The sequence below is a fragment of the Eschscholzia californica genome, unplaced genomic scaffold (genome assembly GCF_041429995.1).
Source record: "Eschscholzia californica isolate CP2 unplaced genomic scaffold, dmEscCali1.0.p SCAF_6, whole genome shotgun sequence".
Lineage (NCBI taxonomy): Eukaryota > Viridiplantae > Streptophyta > Magnoliopsida > Ranunculales > Papaveraceae > Eschscholzia > Eschscholzia californica.
This window is the reverse complement of record NW_028238483.1, coordinates 30,723,802-30,743,285: the sequence shown is the minus strand read 5'-3', so window position 1 is coordinate 30,743,285 and position 19,484 is coordinate 30,723,802. Positions and strand designations below refer to the sequence as shown.

Here is a 19,484-nt window from a genome sequence, read left to right as displayed (position 1 = left end):
GTTATTGTGTCTTTGTTCGTTGTGGACTAAGTCTCACCAAACGAACTAGTGAACTACATAAATATGTTATTTTTATGTGATTGTTAACTTCCTTAATTGTTTTTCTTTGTTTGTTTGTAGGGTCTTATCTTATTCATAGTAAAAAAAGAAGAATCACATTAAAACCTTGTATAGCTTAGCTAGATTTGGTGCCATTTACTTGTAGGGTCTTAGCTTTCCTCTCCTAAAAATAACCCTCTTGTACTGTTTGTACACAAACCTTAGAAGACCTAATTGTGTGCAGTTCTTTTCATCCTTACTAACTACAGTATAATATATATAGAGAGTAGTTAGAGGCATCTTATAGAGGGAGTTCATCTGAGTCATGAATAAATTGATTGGCTTTCACAGTTTCACTTATTCTTGATCTGTAACTAAAAGCTATTCAAATGAGAAAACACAAAAACAAAATACTCACAAGCTCAATCGAAGGACCTCGTATATGAGTTCATTTCTTTTTTTGCGACATAAAAATGCACCGATTAAGATACATACCAATATCAAGAATGCTATGTGTACAGACTAACAATGTTTCCACACATATACATTAACCACGCACAGACGTATGGACAATTCCATTTTGAAATAATTATGTGTCTTCAAATAACAAGTTGGGGAACTTTATTACTCCATAGAATTTACTCAAATCAATGGTTAATATTTAATTATTATCTTTTTGGGGTGTTGATATATCTAATTAATATTTAATTATTTGTCGAAAAAAATAAAACAGTACAATTTTCTTAAAACTTACAATATACTATATTATTAGTATAACAATTTGATCTTTGAACACATACATGTGACATTATTGAAAGTGTAACTAAAAGTGATAAAGATGATGCAAATGAAGGTGTTAGCTTTCTAACTGAGCCAGTTTGGTATAGAGATGCACTTGTAGCAGCCAAGACTTTGTACAACTTATTGTTGCAATATGAACACTGTACACCAAGTCGTTTGGCCCCAACAAGAAAAGTCGGAGATGAAATTCAACTTGATAGAAATTTTAAGAGAAAAGAAGTAACATTTGATTCTTATTTTATCAAGACTTCTTAAAGAAGTCGAAAATACATGTCACCAAAAATCGTTAACTTACACATTAGATGGAACCAACTTTTTTTTTTGTTGTTGAAAGTAGATGGAACCAATTTGATATTACAAATTTTTATTATCATGTAACTTTAACGAATTAATAATTTAGCACGTTGGGTCGTTGGTCCCGTGTTGGGACCTGAGAAAAATATTACTTTAGCGAGGATATTATTACATGGGGTTTTAGATATTTGAGGAAAAATAATTTTCAAAATGGCTAAAAAATTAACAAACATTTCACAACTATTATTCAGACCAAAATATTTATAAAAACTAAACTACATTTTTGAGCAATTTTCTCTTTAGTTTTTAAATATAGGTAATTTTTTTATTTAATAGATGTAATTTTTTCATTAGATGTAGGATTTCGATTAAAACTTGTAAATTAAAAAATTAATTTTCATAGTCTTTCTTACAATATGTGCTTTCAGTATTTTCTGAAAAAACATAGAAAAAACGTTTTTTTTCCTTTTTAGTTTTAATAAATAGAGTTTGCAAATTATACAAATAGAGTTTGCAAACTAAATAGCAAGATTTGCAAACTAGGTTAGCAATTCTCGGAGACAAGCAGTGTAGATGTTAAGTGAATTTGTAAACCTCACAAATTTTGTTTTGTAGTTGGGCTTTAGGCCCGTAATTTAGTTTGCTTTAGGTCGTAGTTTAGTTAAACTTTAGGCCCGATCCTAATTTAAAATATGTCGGTTATCACATCTTTAATGTATCAAGTCTTGTAACGAGAATTTCGTAGTTAATTTAAAAAAAAAATTGACCAAAGGGAAGTATGAAAATAGACTTGGGCTTGACTCCGAGACCACAATATGGGATATTGGGATGGGAATGGAATTGGAAATAGTTGTCCATATAGTGTGTTCTCTTTACCAGAAAAACGTTTGAAGAGTGAGAAGTTGAAATAGGACTGTCACACGACAAACCCTCGAATCCAAACAAATCACCCGCAATAAAAGAGAAAACGATTCTGTTTTTTTTCCCTCTCCTCTTTAAAAACCCCTCTTCCACCGTCTCTTCTCTTCTACATTCTCTCTCTACCCCTCCTTCCTAAAACCAAATAAAACCCCAAAAGACAGAGATGGAGACATTTAGATAGTGAAATAAAGGAAACCCAGAAGCATAATAGGTGAGATTAGTGGTGGGTTTCTTCTATTTTATTCATTATCTATCATCCCAATCAAGCAATGGCTGAAGAGGATGATAACTCCTTTATTTACCAAATTACCCTTCCTCCATTAAAGTTCCCATCTCATCACTCCTTTGTAAATCAGAGAAGGTTTTCCTGCATTTTCACAGCGATGGGTATAATGTAGTTCTCTGTACATCTTCTCCATTAGCTTTAGAGATGGCAGACAGGTTGAGCCAGGCAGTATAGTTTATATTAGACTTTTCAAACAGTACCCTTTTTTTTTTTCTTTAATGGTGGAAGATTAGATGAAGGAGATGAAGATATTCATCAAAAATGTTTTAAGGGTCATGATTCGTTGTTGAGGGGAGTTTTACAGGAGATGATGATGATGATGATGGTGTTTCTGATGCCGGCGCATGTATGCATTTCTCTCACTAGAACTCTCAAAGTCTTTTACAATAGAATGGGTTGTGATTATGTATCTCTCCTTTGTTTTTCTTTTATAGATTTGAGCTTATTATATGAGTATAAATATAGTTCTTTAAATATGAGATTTTCAGCTTCTTGTTTAGTTTAACTTTCTTCCCCTTTTACTTTTTCTTCATTGTTGTCTTATCTAAGAAACTGTTGATAAATTTTGGAGGTTTTGGGTATTTGGATATGAAAAAGGTTGAAAAAAAGTGGGTATATTTGACATGGATTTGATTCTTTTTCCCCCTTAAATTGATTATTAGCATTAAGTATTGATGCTTGGTTTGTATGTGGGTTTATCCTCATTCATTTGCTCTTGTGTCTGGATTTATATTTGGATAGACTGTATATTTTGTTTTAGATTGACAAGGAACAAGATCTGGAAGACTATTCCACAGGGCTATTTACTTGTTAGCTAAATGTGTTTTGTTTTCCTTATCATCTTGGTTGATTGATGATTGGTTACTCTAACAGTAAGAGTCTAGATTCGAAATTGGAAGTGTTCGATGTGTAAGAACGATAATGTCTGTCTTAACGTTTCATCATTTTACTCATCAATGTGACTTGGTTTCACAAATTCTATATCCTTGACGAACTAAGTACTTTTTTGTGCTGATTAATAGTGTTAATTTAAAGTTATTGTTATAATTCCCGATACTCATTAGTCGGGTACTCTCAGACCACCAATAGACGGTTATTCGACGCACTAGCACACTTCTTTTTGCTGCATTTAGGTGGACATAGGTTTGAATAAATGAATTTGAGCAGTTGATACGAAAGATGTATGTGGATGGCCATGCTGCAGATGGTTATTCGGATTACAGGTACCGCAACAACGAGCATAAAGTAGTTAAAATTGATTTTGGTATCGGTAGTCCGGTAAGATATACAACTCTGCTGCATTCCCTTATGATTGAGAGTTTGATAGTAGTTAAGAACGGCATACTTATTTAAGTGGTTCTAATTTGTGCTTTTGTTATGGTATTTCTTATAAGTTCTAACCGTAACTCTATTTCATGGGTTTCTCACTGCTTCATTTGATTAATTTTGTTGTTTTGTTTCTTCTAGTGTTTTCTTTCATGCGTCTTTGATGAAGCAAGATCATATGATTTATGTTAGTGATTATTCTACTAGATGACCCGAATACATGATTCATAGTAACAGAGTATTACCCTTACTTTCGAGCATGTCTTGTCTGCAATACTTAGATCCTTCGACCTACTATCAAGCTTATTGGTCTTCTTCCATGTTCATTCATCTATCTACCAAACCTGATGTCCCTCTTTGTTTTCTGTATATGCTAAGCATTATAATGTTACTTCCATTTACGTCTTTGTTGCCTTTGGATAAATTTGGATTTGTTTATGTTTGTACTAGAGGTTTAATAGGAAAAAACATGTTTGGGGTTATTTTGAAGTGTTTAGAGATTTTGGAACCGGAAACAAAGTTGGATTGTTGAGAGTTTTGGTGTTTTTACATGGAGACCTCCTTAAGGTTGGAAGAGTTCGGTTATAATCATTTTGAGTCTCCTCTTTTTGAGAATATGTCTATTGATCTTAAGTTTAATCACTGAGGGGTTCGATTAACACCTATTTGTCCTTGTGCAAAGTTTATTAGGGTAGAAAATTGGGGTGGGCCGGATTAGTCTAACATTGTTGTTCTTATTATACATTAGCCGTTTGATGTACTCGACAGATGATGTATTTACATGTGATGGAATATAATTATTCAATGACCGCATTTGCTATGGTCTCTATAAAGTCGAAATCAGAGAACATATAGCCATGGAGGAACCACAGTGCCTCCTCAAACTACATAGCTCTGTGGAGACTATCTTGTTTGTTTTTTGTGGGATTTATGTAAAAGAATACGAGGATTAATTTTCATCAAGTGTTTTCAGCCTTTCTATTAGTCTTGAATGTGGAAGTCGTAACAGTTCCTTGTGGTGATTCGATTTGAAATAATGGTGGTTCCTCTCTTTCATGTGATCACTACACTTTCGAACTTTTTCATCAAGATTAGTATTATTCATGACTAGTTGAAAGAACTGGGCCGAGCATTCACTTTCATGAAGCAAAATGAAGGATATGACCGATCAGTTCGCAAATTATAGTTGTTGTTTTTGTTTTTCATAGTAGATTTTTTACAAGCATTTAAATGATTGATCATCAATTTCAGTTCTTCTAAATGTTCTTTTTTCCTGAATAATGGTGACCCAGTTCTTTTGGGTCCATCAATTTTGGGTGAGATATAATTGAAAGTGTCCATTTTCTTTTTTTGACTTCCAAACCATTACATCTTCTTTTCTGCTTGGATTTTGGTGGCACTCTATTGCTTGTATTGTGATTTGATATTTTGCTTTTCTTCTAGCAAGTATTAATAGAGGTGAAGGAATGAATCAGGTTTTGATCCTGGAGACATTTTTTTTTCATGCCCATGGAAGTTATAATTTTGATTGGTACTAGTGTTTTGGTGATGTCGATTTATATCATAAAGTCATAATACTGAATTTCAGATTAGGTTTTGGTAGGGATGGGTTGTCCTATGCTCTCATGTGCATATGTTCATTCATGAACTTTCCTGTCACTGTTTTAAGTTTTCATTCATCTAAAAGTGTTTTTTTTCTTTCCTCCTCGTCTCATATACGAATCTAAATATTAACAGACTAACTCAAATGTATAAAGAAAATTAGTCTTTAAGACGAGTCAGACATCATGATTCAGATAAAAACAAACATTATGAAACCTACTTCTAGTCACCTTAGACTTCTAGTCGTTCAAGGTCATCGTACAGAATGCACATAAACTGATCTCAGTTGGATAAATTTGATAGAATATCAGCCCACCCATACCGTATGGGTCGGGTGGGGATCCGAGATTGGCCTTGCCTGAACCGATCTGGAACGGGTCCTGGGTCAGCCAACCTGTAATTGTGAGTGTTCAGGTTTGAAAGATCAATGTGGATATTTGAAAAAAAAAAGGAGAAGATTCCCGCCAATTTCGTTGCTCTTTAAGTTTGTCTTGACTATTGATTAATTAATGGCTTACTTGTTATAGGGTGGCTCTAAGGCCTATACCTCTCGGCTTTCTTGTCCCTTGATTCCTACACAACTTCCCCTTCACGGAGACGCTGTTGTCATTCCCCACCTCTGTTTCTCTCTCTCTCTCTCCATATTTATTTCACCTTAATTTCCCCTCCTCCATTTCTCTCTCTCTCAACATTTAAATACCCAACTCATTCAATATCTTCTCAAAAAAAAAAAAAATCATTCAATATGCTCATACTTTTATAAAAGGGTTAATTCCGTTTTAGCCCCCGATTTGTGACCAACTGGCCGTTTTGGCCCCGAATTGTGTCCGGCAGTTCGTTTTGGCCCCAAAAAATTTCTAAATGGCCCCAAATTTTTTCAACCTCCCAATTTTACCCCATGGCATTTCTGTAATTATCTTTTTTTTCTTTTTCTTTGTCCACCTCATCTAACAATCACCACATCACTCTGTCCACCTCACCCTTCTTCTCCGGCGAAAGGTTGCCGGCCGGAATAAAAAATTCCGGCCGGCCACCTTTACAAAAAAAAAAAAAAAAATTTCTTCATCTCCTTCTTTCTCTCTCTTCTTCATCTCCTTCTTTCTCTCTCTTCTTCTTCTTCTTCTTTCTCTCTTCTTCCTCTTTCTCTCTAACCCCTCTCTCTTCTCTCTCTCTATAACTCCGGCGAAGGGGCGGAGCCCCTTCGCCGGAGAACCAGACCTTCAAGGTCTGGTTGTAGAACCAGACCGAGATTTGGTTTCTATAACCAGTCCCGGTCTGGTTGTAGAACCAGACCGAGATCTGGTTTCTACAACCAGACCGAGATCTGGTTTCTACAACCAGACCGAGATCTGGTTTCTACAACCAGACCGAGATCTGGTTTCTACAACCAGACCGAGATCTGGTTTCTACAACCAGACCGAGATATGGTTTCTACAACCAGACCGAGATCTGGTTTCTACAACCAGACCGAGATATGGTTTCTACAACCAGACCGAGATCTGGTTTCTACAACCAGTCCCGGTCTGGTTGGAAACCAGATCGGGATAACCAGATCCCGATCTGGTTTCCAACCAGACCGGGACTGGTTGTAGAAACCAGATCTCGGTCTGGTAGCCCCTTCGCCGGAGTTATAGAGAGAGAAGAGAGAGGGGTTAGAGAGAAAGAGGAAGAAGAGAGAAAGAAGAAGAAGAGAGATAAAGAAGAAGAAGAGAGATAAAGAAGGAGATGAAGAAGAGAGAGAAATGAAGAAGAAGAAGAAATTTTTTTTTTTTTTATTTTTTTTTGGTAAAGGTGGCCGGCCGGAATTTTTTATTCTGGCCGGCAACCTTTCGCCGGAGAAGAAGGGTGAGGTGGACAGAGTGATGTGGTGATTGTTAGATGAGGTGGACAAAGAAAAAGAAAAAAAGATAATTACAGAAATGCCATGGGGGTAAAATTGGGAGGTTGAAAAAATTTGGGGCCATTTAGGAATTTTTTGGGGCCAAAACGAACTGCCGGACACAATTCGAGGCCAAAACGGCCAGTTGGTCACAAATCGGGGGCTAAAACGGAATTAACCCTTTATAAAAATGACATTGGACTCTCTAAAGTATGCTTGTCTCTGACCTAAAAAGGACTGAAAGATCAATTGAAACTGAAACGAGAGAAAAAATAAATTGATAAAAAAATAGAGACCGTTGATTTTGCTTAATTCTAAAAATATCACTTGTAGTCACTTCTAGTATTATTCATATTTTAGACTCTAAAAAAGTATCACTTGTAGTCACTTTTAGTATTATTCATATTTTAGAATGGATTGTTATAGTATTATGTCCTCGGGAAGTATTAGGCCACATCCAATACAAGAGAGGTCTATTGTCCACATTTTAATTACCTACATCCAAAAATCGAATTATTTAAGTATCTATTTCAGTATTTCTTGAATTTTGTGGTGTATTTGACTTTTCTACATAATTTAGTGATATCACCACTCTCCTTTTGTTTTACCAAAGACCAATGATAATGTTTTTCAACAAAAAAAAAAAAAAAAAAAAAAAAAAAAAAAGACCAATGATAATGTGAAAGCAATGACTTTTAAGGTATGTTTCATCAAGTGTCTAAATTATCTTAAGATGGACCTTTAACCCTTGCTCCCCAAAAAGGACAAAAGGTTAACTCCCTTTAAAACGTGAGCATCATCAGGTTATCATGCAAATCAAACACCTTCTGTTTTATCACTCTCATTATATTGAATTTCACCACTTTTATTTCCATTAATCTATGCCCTTAATAGTTCTAGAGATATGTGTTAGTAAGATGTTCTTGTGTTTTTCCCCAAACATTGCAGCACTTTCCATGTGATTTGTAATTCCCGGAAAAAACAGTTCCAATCGTATTTGTCACCATTATCAACTTTCCCCTTCTCTTATCCGTTACTCTCTTTCAAAAAGTTCACAACACGATTCCTAACCCTAAAAAACAAACAAACAAACAAATCGTTTTAATGGTTTCATTAGAATCGTAAACTACTCTTCTTTAATCTCAACCTCTCTTTCTCTCTGTAGAAATGATACTTCGCCAGTTCACACTCATGGTCTTCTTCTTCTTCATATTCGAACTGGTTTTTCTTCTTTTTCCGGTGATCTCTGTTTCAGATGATGCTGGATTATTACTCAAAATCAAGAATTCTTACCTTGATGATCCAAACGGGAGTTTGAATGACTGGATTTCTACTGGTGGTAATGGACCATGCAATTGGACTGGCATTGCTTGTGATCCTCTAACATTAGCTGTTAACTCCATTGATTTGACTGGATTTGGTGTTTCCGGTGGGTTTCCAGCTGGTTTTTGCTTGATTCGCAGTCTGCAAAATCTTTCTCTAGCTGAAAATTTCTTTAATGGTAGTGTTACTTCTGAGTCTATTTCTAATTGTTCTCATCTTCGTTTGTTTAATCTATCGATGAATTTGTTTGTTGGAGATTTGCCTGAGTTTAAACCTGAGTTTAGTAATTTACAGTGGTTAGATCTTTCACAGAACAACTTTTCTGGTAGTATTCCGGCGAGTTTTGGTTCGTTTCCGAAGCTTCAAGTTCTGAATTTGTTTGGAAACTTGCTCAATGGTTCGATTCCGGCGTTCTTATCTAATCTTACTGAATTGATTAGGTTTGAACTAGCTTATAATCCTTTTACTCAAGCTACATTACCGCCGGAAATCGGTAATCTTACTAAACTTCAAAATCTATGGCTTCCTTCAGCTAATTTAGTAGGAGAAATTCCAGACTCATTTGGAGGACTTGTTTCTCTCAAAAACCTAGATCTTTCAAATAACTATCTTTCTGGTAAAATTCCTGATAGTATTGGCCGATTGAAGAACATTAAACAAATTGAGTTATACTGGAATAGATTTTCTGGAGAATTGCCTGAAAGTCTTGGGAATTTGACGACTTTGATTAGGTTTGATGCTTCTCAAAACAATCTAACTGGAAAACTGCCTGAGAATCTCGCAGGATTGCAACTTATTTCGCTTGGGCTTAATGATAATCATCTTGAAGGTGAAATTCCAGAAGTTCTTGCTTCAAATACTAATCTTGTTGAGTTAAAGCTCTTCAACAATAAATTCTCAGGCACTTTACCAGTAGATTTGGGGCGGAATTCGGACATGGAAGATTTTGATGTCTCTGGTAATCACATTGTTGGTAAGCTTCCTCCTTTTCTTTGTTATAGAAAGAAACTCAAACGTTTGATTGCATTCAACAATAGATTATCCGGAAACTTGCCTGAATCTTATGGAGATTGTGATAGTCTTACTTATGTTAGAATCTATAACAATGAAATCTCCGGAACAATTCCGGATCGTTTTTGGAGTCTCCCAAGTATTTACTTATTAGAATTGAAGAACAATAGGTTTGAGGGAAGTATTCTTCCCGTAATATCTGGTTCTCGAGAACTGGCTCAGTTGCTAATATCCGGCAATCAGTTTTCCGGAGAACTTCCAGTTGAAATCTGTGAATTACCTAAACTTTCAGTTATCGACACAAGTAGAAACCGTTTATCCGGGGAGCTACCCTCATGCATAACAAAAATCAAGAAATTAGAGAAGCTTCATCTTCAAGATAACATGTTTTCTGGCAGGATACCAAGCAATGTTAGTTTGTGGACTTATTTGACTGATATTAATCTGGCTAGAAATAGATTTTCTGGTGAAATTCCGAGTGAACTTGGGAGTTTACCAGCTTTAACTTATCTTGATCTGTCCCAGAATTTACTATCCGGTTTGATTCCAATTCAACTTACTAACTTGAAGCTCAATGTGTTCAATGTATCGAACAATATTCTATCAGGAGAAATTCCTCCGGGTTTTGGCCGGAGCCTTTATCTCCTCAGTTTACTTGGAAACCCCAACCTCTGTAGCCCAAACCTTAAACCTTTCCCTCCATGCCCAAACACCAAATCCTCCACCTGGTTCCTAGTCACAGTTTTTATATGTTCTTCTCTACTACTATTGATGTCGTTGTTCTGGTTTTACAAGAGCAAAATGAATTCTATTGGTAGGAAAACTAAACCTCCGTGGCAGCTGACATCGTTCCATAATGTGACCTTCAATGAACACGAAATATTTTCTTCTCTGAAAGAAGATAACTTGATAGGAACAGGAGGATCTGGTAAAGTTTACAGAGCAAGACTCAAAACTGGCCAAACAGTAGCTGTTAAGAGACTCTGGGGACGTAATGGGAAAGAGGAGCGTTTATTTCTTTATCAATCAGAGGTAGAGACATTAGGAAGGATTAGACATGGAAATATTGTAAAACTGTTGTTTAGTTGTGTTGGAGAGGATATAAAGATTTTGGTTTATGAGTATATGGAAAATGGGAGCTTGGGGGATTTTTTGCATGGAGAGAAAGGTGGAGTTTTATTGGATTGGCAGAAGAGGTATAAGATTGCAATTGGGGCAGCCCAGGGATTGGCGTACCTTCATCATGATTGTGTGCCACCAATCGTTCATCGTGATGTTAAGTCCAACAACATCTTGTTGGATGAGGAGTTATGTCCTCGTGTTGCAGATTTTGGGCTGGCGAAAGCCATGCAGAATGAAGGAGGCGATGAAGATTGTGATATGTCACGAATTGCTGGTTCTTATGGCTATATTGCACCAGGTGAGTTTCTTAGAAATCTTCTATATCATTTAAAACAATATTAGAAAAATTGAACCATTGATTACAACTGGAGAAGTCAATGGACTTGGTTAATCTTCCATTTAGTTCGTAGCTTGAAAAAATATTTATCATTTTTCAATCTAGTAACCATTTTGGAAGTGCTTTTTCCTACAAGTGAAGGAGCTCTAAGTGCAATCTTCAACTAACATAAAAATCGAACCTAGAGAGGAGAGAAGGTTTGGCAACATTAGTACTTGAAACAAATACCCCAAAGGAAAAGACGTATTTGATGTGGTTTTCATAGTCATAAAAATAACTAAGGAAACGTTTCATTAAGCTCCGAATTGCCGAAAATAAATTGGACTAGCTAATGAAAATCAAGCTGACTTACTTTTTCTGTTGTTTGTCCGAAATGCAGAATACGCCTACACAATGAAAATTACCGAGAAGAGTGATGTATACAGCTTTGGAATAGTATTAATGGAACTAGTAACGGGTAAGAGACCAATTGATTCCTCTTTCGGTGAGAACAAAGACATAGTAAAATGGGTAAGTAATGCTGCCACAGAATCTGAAGACCCTTGCTTAAGTCTGCGACACCTTGTCGACACTAGAATGAAACCGAATTCTAATGATTACACAGAAATCAAGAAGGTATTGAGCGTTGCTCTTCTTTGTACATCTGCATTTCCTATGAATCGACCTTCCATGAGAAGGGTCGTTGAGTTTTTGAAAGACAGTAGGAATGTGAGTGTCCCTGCCACTACAACATGTGTCAAAAAGGGCAGCAACATGAACTAGGTCGTGTACCCAATTTTGCTAGAAAGTGCTGCTTCGGCAGTTACTTGCGTTTTTTCATATTGATCTCGCCTTGTCGGGTCGGTTGAAACTTAGTGTCTTTATTATGGTAGCAATAGAAGTTTTACCGTTGTTGTAGTTCGGAGAGAAAAAAAGTGTGCACATTTTGCTAGTTTGATGTACATAATAATTCATCCTTTTGGTTGAAAAGCATCATCTTCATGTCTTTATCGGTTCGGTTACCATTATGATCTAGTGCCTGGCGAGAGAAACCTTACTTTTAGTAGCTCGGATCCTTGAGGGACAGATAAACTAGATAAAGAGTATCTCGTTATTGAAGAGCTCTTCTATATAACAACTATAATATGAGACGAACCTATGCCATGGATTAGGGGTGGCAATTTGGTCCGAACCGGTGGGTTTTTGCCCGAACCCGCCCCTAATGGAACGGGTTTTACCGCCCCGTTTATTAGATGGGATGGTAATGGTATGAAGATAAAACCATTTAACGGGTTCGGGGCGGGTTTGGGATTAGGTAGTAAAACCCGCCCCGCCTCGATTAATATGTTATTTATTATATATACAATAGGTTTCTAAAACTTTTTATCTTATATCATCAATTTAGCTATTTTATATTTTATATTATGTAATAAGTTGTAGTGTTTATAGTTAATAAAACCGAACTGTTATAAAATTTTGTTTATAATAACCATATATGTTTTATTAATATAACTTATTTGAAATAAAAATATAAAATTTATGTTTAAATCCGACCCGCCCCGCACCGATTCATGTTAAACGGGGCGGGTCGGTAACGGTTAAGTAATTTTTAATCGGGGCGGGTATGGTAATTGAATACCCACCCCGATTAACTATTGGGACGGGAACGGTAAAACCCGTTTACTAACGGGGCGGACTTGGGAAAGAGGTAATCCGTCCCAAACCCGCCCCGTTGACATCCCTACCATGGATTGCTTCCTATGTGAACGAATCATGTCAATCTTCTTTATTTTTCATGCACGGACGGAAAACCAAATACTAGTTAAAGTTAACTGTCTTTGGATGGTTAAGAAATGGGTCTGGCTTTTGCTTTTGGCTGTGATCCCAATCCACCCAAGGGCCTCACAGAACCTAGAGGAACTGGTGTCTCAACTACACCCAGTCAGCTCTGACCGTTCCTTAATGCTTTGTGGGACGATAATGATATTGGGATGCCAAATATCACTGCTCTGATTAAGGGAACTCGAAAGTTAGATAATACCACTTCACTGATTACTAAATAGTTACACTATTCGTCGATATTTTTCATTCTATTTAATTTCGACTTTTCCTTTATTTCAATTGCAGCAAGTTAGCAACTGCATACTGTGCCATCTTTCTTTGCACCTTGTTATATGCTTACTATGGACTAGACTAAGGTAGCCTTTGTTAAACTAAGGTAACCTTCGGGTCTAAAATATGCTTCGAGTTTCGAATTGATACGAGTTAGATTTCATTTTTTTTTTTGTTATCAAAACAGTAGGAGGTGATCTTGGTTGCTCTATTTCCTATATCTTTTGTGTTACTGACAATGGTCCCGAATAATTTTTAGATCTGTTTTGCAACTTCTTAGCAAAAGAAATAGTTATAAATTTGGTGTCTTTATATTCACGTTTTTTTCTAGTGACTTAGAAAGTGATAAAGAGAAATCATTCTGCTTTGCCTTCAAAGCAAGCAAGTTCTGTTGTAACCATTCTATCAAAGAAACGTATGTGATTCAAGTATGCAAGATTTACTAAGGTTTCCCATAGATGCAATTTTTTTGGCATTTCTTTATTCTCACAATCTCACATGTTGTTGCCGTTTCCAAAACAGCTCAACTTTATCAAAAAGAAAATGTCTTCCTGCCCACCCTATATATGGGCCGAATCCTAGCCGAGATATGTGATGGGACAGAGTATCAAAGTTGTTATGAAAAAATTAGATGTATAGACCAGATGACACGTAAATCAACTTATGTTTTTATTGATTCCACAAAAATATAATAAAGGGTTGGAGGCCTACTCCACTTCACATCCCAAAGAGGCCTACAATTTAGGCTAGAAAAATGAGATAGAGATCTTTTTGTCATAAAATTCAATTATACTTTTATTTTGGTAATGTAATATAAAGCATCATAACATAATATATATATTGGTTAATAACGTATTATCAACATATGTTTTTGAATGAAATTGTTCGTACTTCATTATGACTCTCATATGATAAATTTGGCTTCGTGACCATGCTTTATTAGCGATTCCACCTATGAATAAAGCACACAAAAATACATTTCACAAATGTAGTTAGAAAACTATGTCATGAGAAAAGTGGAGTTGTGCCACTGTGGAAATAAATATATTATTGGTCTTCAAGTTAGTTGGAAAACGATTGGATGTTCTACTGTGCTCCACTAGTGTCGTTGGTGCACTGGTTAAAAGCTTCTTTGGCTTTTTATAAATCTAGGGTATATCCCGTGCTCTAGGGCACGGACACTTGTATCAATCAAATGTTACGAAATTTATTGTTATATTTTATTGAGAGAGAGAGAGAGATTTTTATTAGTTATTATTTTTTTGTATTACTTTTTTGTTTCTTTTCTCTTAATTTATATATTATTTTATTGAGAGAGATTTTAATTTCTATTTTTAACTCTTGAAATTTATTTTGTTTCTTTTTTTCTTAAATTAGTTATTTTATTTCTAAGAAGGAAACAATTATTGTTTTTTAAATAGGTAACTTTATTTCTACGAAGGACTATATTTTATATTTTGAGAAGGGCTTCTAAACAATATCCCTTATTAAAAAAGGATGTTTGTCCCAGTCATCGTTTTCCCTTCTGTTTTATATAATAGATTGTTACAAACTTCCATATTTGTGTGAAAATTTTGAGGTAGGTGGACTCAAACCGTTTTTAGTTCATAAAATTGGGCAGAGTCCTCTGATTTTAAAGAGGCGTGAACATTTTTTTTTTCTTTTTTGGCCAAATACTAAAATTATAAATCTTGTTTTTCTATCTACATTCGATGTCTTGTTCAATAAATCTTTGAAGTCTTTCTTTTTTTTCACTGAACTTGTCACTATACAGATCCGAATTGGATAAGCCTAGTGGCTTTTATTTGGTTTTGTGGTTGAGATCAGTTGATGATTCTTCAGTTGGCTGAAAGAAGACTTTCTTATAGTATGATTTTTATTTGGATTTTTGATTGAAATCAGTTAATCTTAACTATGGTGAACTTTGATGACTTGGTTGATTTTGAGAAAGTGCTTGTAGAGTGATTGGTTATAGCTAAATGGTAGGTTCAAACTATTTTCGGTAAAAAAATTGGCATGTTCGAATTGATTTTGATTCAAAAAATTAATTGAACCTTATCAGGGCTACGAAGACTCTTGAAATCGAAAGACTCCTGCGGATTTTGCTTTAAGAAAACCCAATTTTAACTGCATAACACTAGAGCTGAAATCAACGAGCGTGAGCTGATTTTATGAACCAAATTGATTCAAATCTAGCAATTTAGAGGGCGCTACAAGATGAGCAAAACAAATTTACCATAGTCAAAGGAATGGGGAGACGCCAAGAACACAGTTGGGAGGTTCCCTTTGAAACTTACTAAAAATGTAGTCCTTGACCAGGGGTGCGAAAAAGGCTTATTGACCCCATCCTTAAATGCCGAAGTCCCTAATGCTCGGCAGCACTAGAAACACGTTTAGAGCATACCTGTGGTGGATCCACCCAACTACTAACTATAAGTTGGAATAAACCCACCGACTTACACAGGCAACTGAAATTACTCTTTCCAAACGTAAAAGTCTATTGTCATTTTTTTTTTTTTGTCTTTTGGAAGTCGACTACGATGTACGTATGTCGTTACATTTGGCACTTGCTACATCATAGATGTGATAAGCTCGATAACCGCCCACTCAAACACTAAGAAGTCCGGGCCTATAAAAGTCTATTGTCATTATAAAACCCATTTTGATAGTAACATATATGATTCTCGGCTATTAATAGCCCACTTGTGTTCATCATTTTGGGTGCTTCTAAAGGACCTATGTCCTTTTGTTCGAGCCCAACACGGATTAAGTCTAATTGGAGTGCTTCGGATCGACCAAGTCCGTGGGACGCGAAGAGAGAAGCCCAAAAGTGAAAAAGAAGACTCCCTATTAGGCGGCACCCTCATCATTTCAGGGAAAGTAGTGTAGCTAGTAACCACGGTCACACGTCCCAATCAGTTTCCCACACGTATCCTTTAATTAGTAAACAAATTCGGAGGGTTAGTTTGGTCATAGAGGTCGTGATTAACTCTTCGCTGTCACTTGACCGTGGTTCTATAACCATAGTTAACTAACCACGGTTAATCATTTATCTCTTTTTTCTATATAAGCGCAAACACAATTTGCCCGAGATCACAAATTTGAGTTGAGAGCGTCTTGATAAACGCTTTCTTCTGTTCTTCTTCTTCTTCGAATCTCATTTCCTTTTTCGCGTTTCCGTTCAGATTTTTTCTTCGTTCCGGCGAAAATGAGAGAGTGCATTTCAATCCACATTGGCCAGGCCGGTATTCAGGTCGGAAATGCGTGCTGGGAACTTTACTGTCTTGAGCATGGCATTCAGGTTTGTTTTCTTCCGATCTAAATTTTTTAACTTGTTATTTTGTATACTTGATTTCCGTTTTGCTCTATTTGTAGTTTGATTCTGTATATCGAAACTTTCGTTATGGATTATTCTGTTTTCCTTATTAGTTTCTTCAGATCTAGGTTACCTACATTGTTAATTTCATTAATCAATAAGAAAACTTTAGATCTAGGTTTTCTGCTTTGTTGATTTGATAGATCAGTGATAAAAATTTGGATTCAGGACTTTTACTTTGTCGAATTGACGGATCGATAAGGAAAATACAGAGCTAGGTTCTCCACATTGTCGATTAACATATCCAAAAGAGAAATCCAGATCTAGGTTTTCTACATTGTCGCGAGGTTTACCAAATCATCGTTTCAACAGATCAAAATGAAAAAAAAAACCATATTTAGGTATGTTGGATTGCCGATTTTAATATCCAGCCAGATCTTGGATTTGTAGTATGTTAGTTTACCAGATTGGTTAAAATGTTTTATAAATCTAGCTCTGTACTTGGTTGTTTCAGATCAATAAGAAAAACTTAGATCTAAGTTTCTAACTTTGTTATTTGTTATTTGTGATCGATCCATTAGAAATCTAGCTTTGTTATTTGTGCTTGTACTTGATCTATTTTTCTCGTCATCTATACCGATCTTTTATATCATATTCATTTATATTATTATATGTAATTACTCAATTTTAATATGACAAGTTGAATTGGAATCTAACTTGGATATGCTCATTTTTCTCGACATGATCTGATATGTTGCCCTGTCCTTACATTCCATTTCAGTAGTTCCTTATAAATTTTATTTCTCTTTACAGCCTGATGGTCAAATGCCTAGTGACAAAACAGTCGGTGGAGGAGACGATGCCTTCAACACATTCTTCAGTGAAACCGGTGCTGGAAAGCATGTCCCTCGTGCTGTTTTTGTAGATCTTGAGCCAACAGTCATTGACGAAGTCAGGACTGGTACTTACCGCCAGCTCTTCCACCCAGAGCAACTCATCAGTGGCAAGGAGGATGCTGCTAACAACTTTGCTCGTGGACATTACACAAGTAACCAGAACTCCCACTAATCCTTTATATGTTCGTCTGATTTCGTGATTGTGCCTGTCTGATACATTGATTTCTGTTTTCAGTTGGCAAAGAGATAGTGGATCTCTGCTTAGATCGTATCAGAAAGCTTGCTGACAACTGCACTGGTCTTCAAGGGTTCCTTGTTTTCAATGCTGTTGGTGGAGGAACTGGTTCTGGACTTGGTTCACTCCTCTTGGAGCGATTATCTGTCGACTACGGAAAGAAATCGAAGCTTGCTTTTACTGTTTACCCTTCTCCCCAGGTTTCTACATCTGTTGTTGAACCCTACAACAGTGTGCTCTCGACCCACTCTCTTTTGGAGCATACCGATGTTGCAGTGCTACTCGATAATGAGGCCATTTACGATATCTGCAGACGCTCACTCGACATTGAACGACCCACATACACCAACCTCAACCGTTTGGTTTCTCAGGTATATACTGTTAGAGTTTTGATTTCATTAAATCACTTGTAGTAATTTATAAATAGTACATAGAAAATATCACCTGAGTGACAAATTGTATTTTGGTTTGTTTGTGTGATTTAGGTTATTTCATCTTTGACAACCTCATTGAGGTTTGATGGTGCATTGAACGTAGATGTGACTGAGTTCCAGACCAATTTGGTCCCATACCCAAGAATCCACTTCATGCTTTCATCATACGCTCCTGTAATCTCAGCCGAGAAGGCATACCACGAGCAACTTTCAGTAGCCGAGATCACCAACAGTGCCTTTGAGCCCTCATCTATGATGGCCAAATGCGACCCTCGTCACGGGAAGTACATGGCTTGTTGTCTGATGTACAGAGGTGATGTGGTACCAAAGGACGTGAACGCAGCTGTAGCCACCATCAAGACCAAGAGAACCATTCAGTTTGTTGATTGGTGTCCAACTGGGTTCAAGTGTGGTATTAACTACCAGCCACCAGCTGTTGTTCCAGGTGGTGACTTGGCCAAGGTTCAAAGAGCTGTGTGCATGATTTCTAACTCCACAAGTGTTGCTGAAGTGTTCTCCCGTATTGATCACAAGTTTGATCTCATGTACGCTAAGAGAGCTTTCGTTCACTGGTATGTCGGTGAGGGTATGGAAGAAGGTGAGTTCTCAGAGGCCCGTGAAGATCTTGCAGCACTGGAGAAGGATTATGAAGAGGTTGGTGCCGAGTCTGCTGAAGGTGAAGATGGTGATGAAGGAGACGAGTACTAAGTAGTAGTAAAAGCTTTTCTTTTTGTGTTTATGGAGTCTGTCTGTTGGGTTGTTACTGTGTTTACCTTTTTCTACGTTGAGTCTAATCGGTCAATGTCATTAATTCTACTGTTGGTGTGTAGTTTTGATACCATGATGAACTTGTTCGTCTGGGGTGTCATTTTTGCTACTGCTGTTATTTTGCTTTGAATAATAACATGGTAGTTATATACTTCTTTTGGCTTTTATGTTGATGATTGTCGCCTTGCTAATTGAGTTTGATTGTTTGAATCTTTCTTGTGTAAACCTGAACCCAACTTATATCAGGACGAGTCAGGCTTGATGATAACATATTCCAATCCAGACTTGAATCAATTTAGATCTCCAGTCAGATTTCCGCAACAGATTTCTTAGTTTATGGATTCAGATTTCTATATTCCATCCCTAGTGTCAACCATTTGCTTTAATTCTCTTAAAAAGGCACCCAAACTTAAAAAGTTTATAACCCATACCCTTTATAACCACCAAACCACCTAAATCACATGACACTACAGACAACAACTTGAGTATCTCTTTTCCAGAGTCTAACATTCACATTTTCCTTGTTAGGTTATCACTTCTTTCTATCAGCTTTTTAGTGTTCTCATGCTATTTCATGTGCTGCATATAAGAAAGTTAACCAAGATATACCTATTTTGCATTTGGCAAACAGAGGTTGAAGGTCTACTCCTTGAAACTCATCTTCATTTTGGATCTTGGTACTATTTAGTTTTGGTTTTTGATCTATAGGCGCTGTTGGATTGGGTTCGTGGTAGGCGAAGGTATATTCGATTGGCGTGAGGGACGGAGGATTTGATATTGGGCTACTCTGGCACACATAGACC

General features: G+C 36.4%; 2 protein-coding genes across 3 annotated transcripts; both read left to right on the top strand.

The window, feature by feature from the left end:
• Positions 1-7,959: 7,959 nt before the first annotated feature.
• HSL2 (HAESA-like 2) lies at positions 7,960-13,489 on the top strand. Of its 2 annotated transcripts, XM_086651145.1 has the most exons (3): positions 7,982-10,902; positions 11,321-11,556; positions 13,048-13,489. In XM_086651145.1, exons 1-3 carry the CDS (start codon positions 8,316-8,318, stop codon positions 13,120-13,122), a joined length of 2,898 nt encoding a protein of 965 aa, XP_086507271.1. In that variant the 5' UTR covers positions 7,982-8,315; the 3' UTR covers positions 13,123-13,489. The 2 variants fall into 2 exon arrangements, with proteins under 2 accessions (XP_086507270.1, XP_086507271.1); XM_086651144.1 differs by lacking the exon at positions 13,048-13,489 and having other exon boundaries at positions 7,960-10,902; positions 11,321-11,910.
• A 2,418-nt stretch (positions 13,490-15,907) lies between these two features.
• LOC147533464 (tubulin alpha-3 chain) lies at positions 15,908-18,832 on the top strand. Its single transcript, XM_086651143.1, has 4 exons — positions 15,908-16,333; positions 17,162-17,396; positions 17,480-17,850; positions 17,965-18,832. The coding sequence occupies exons 1-4, from the start codon at positions 16,241-16,243 to the stop codon at positions 18,619-18,621; spliced, it is 1,356 nt and encodes a 451-aa protein (XP_086507269.1). The 5' UTR covers positions 15,908-16,240; the 3' UTR covers positions 18,622-18,832.
• Positions 18,833-19,484: the final 652 nt, after the last annotated feature.

What these genes read in the sequence shown, in the direction of transcription:
- HSL2 (XM_086651144.1), top strand. Translation starts at nt 8,316, where the DNA reads ATGATACTTCGCCAGTTCACACTCATGGTCTTCTTCTTCTTCATATTC. An exon ending in TTATGGCTATATTGCACCAG is followed by an intron (nt 10,903 to 11,320) that starts GTGAGTTTCTTA and finishes TCCGAAATGCAG; the next exon opens with AATACGCCTACACAATGAAA.
- LOC147533464 (XM_086651143.1), top strand. Translation starts at nt 16,241, where the DNA reads ATGAGAGAGTGCATTTCAATCCACATTGGCCAGGCCGGTATTCAGGTC. An exon ending in TGCTCGTGGACATTACACAA is followed by an intron (nt 17,397 to 17,479) that starts GTAACCAGAACT and finishes TTCTGTTTTCAG; the next exon opens with TTGGCAAAGAGATAGTGGAT. An exon ending in TCAACCGTTTGGTTTCTCAG is followed by an intron (nt 17,851 to 17,964) that starts GTATATACTGTT and finishes TGTGTGATTTAG; the next exon opens with GTTATTTCATCTTTGACAAC.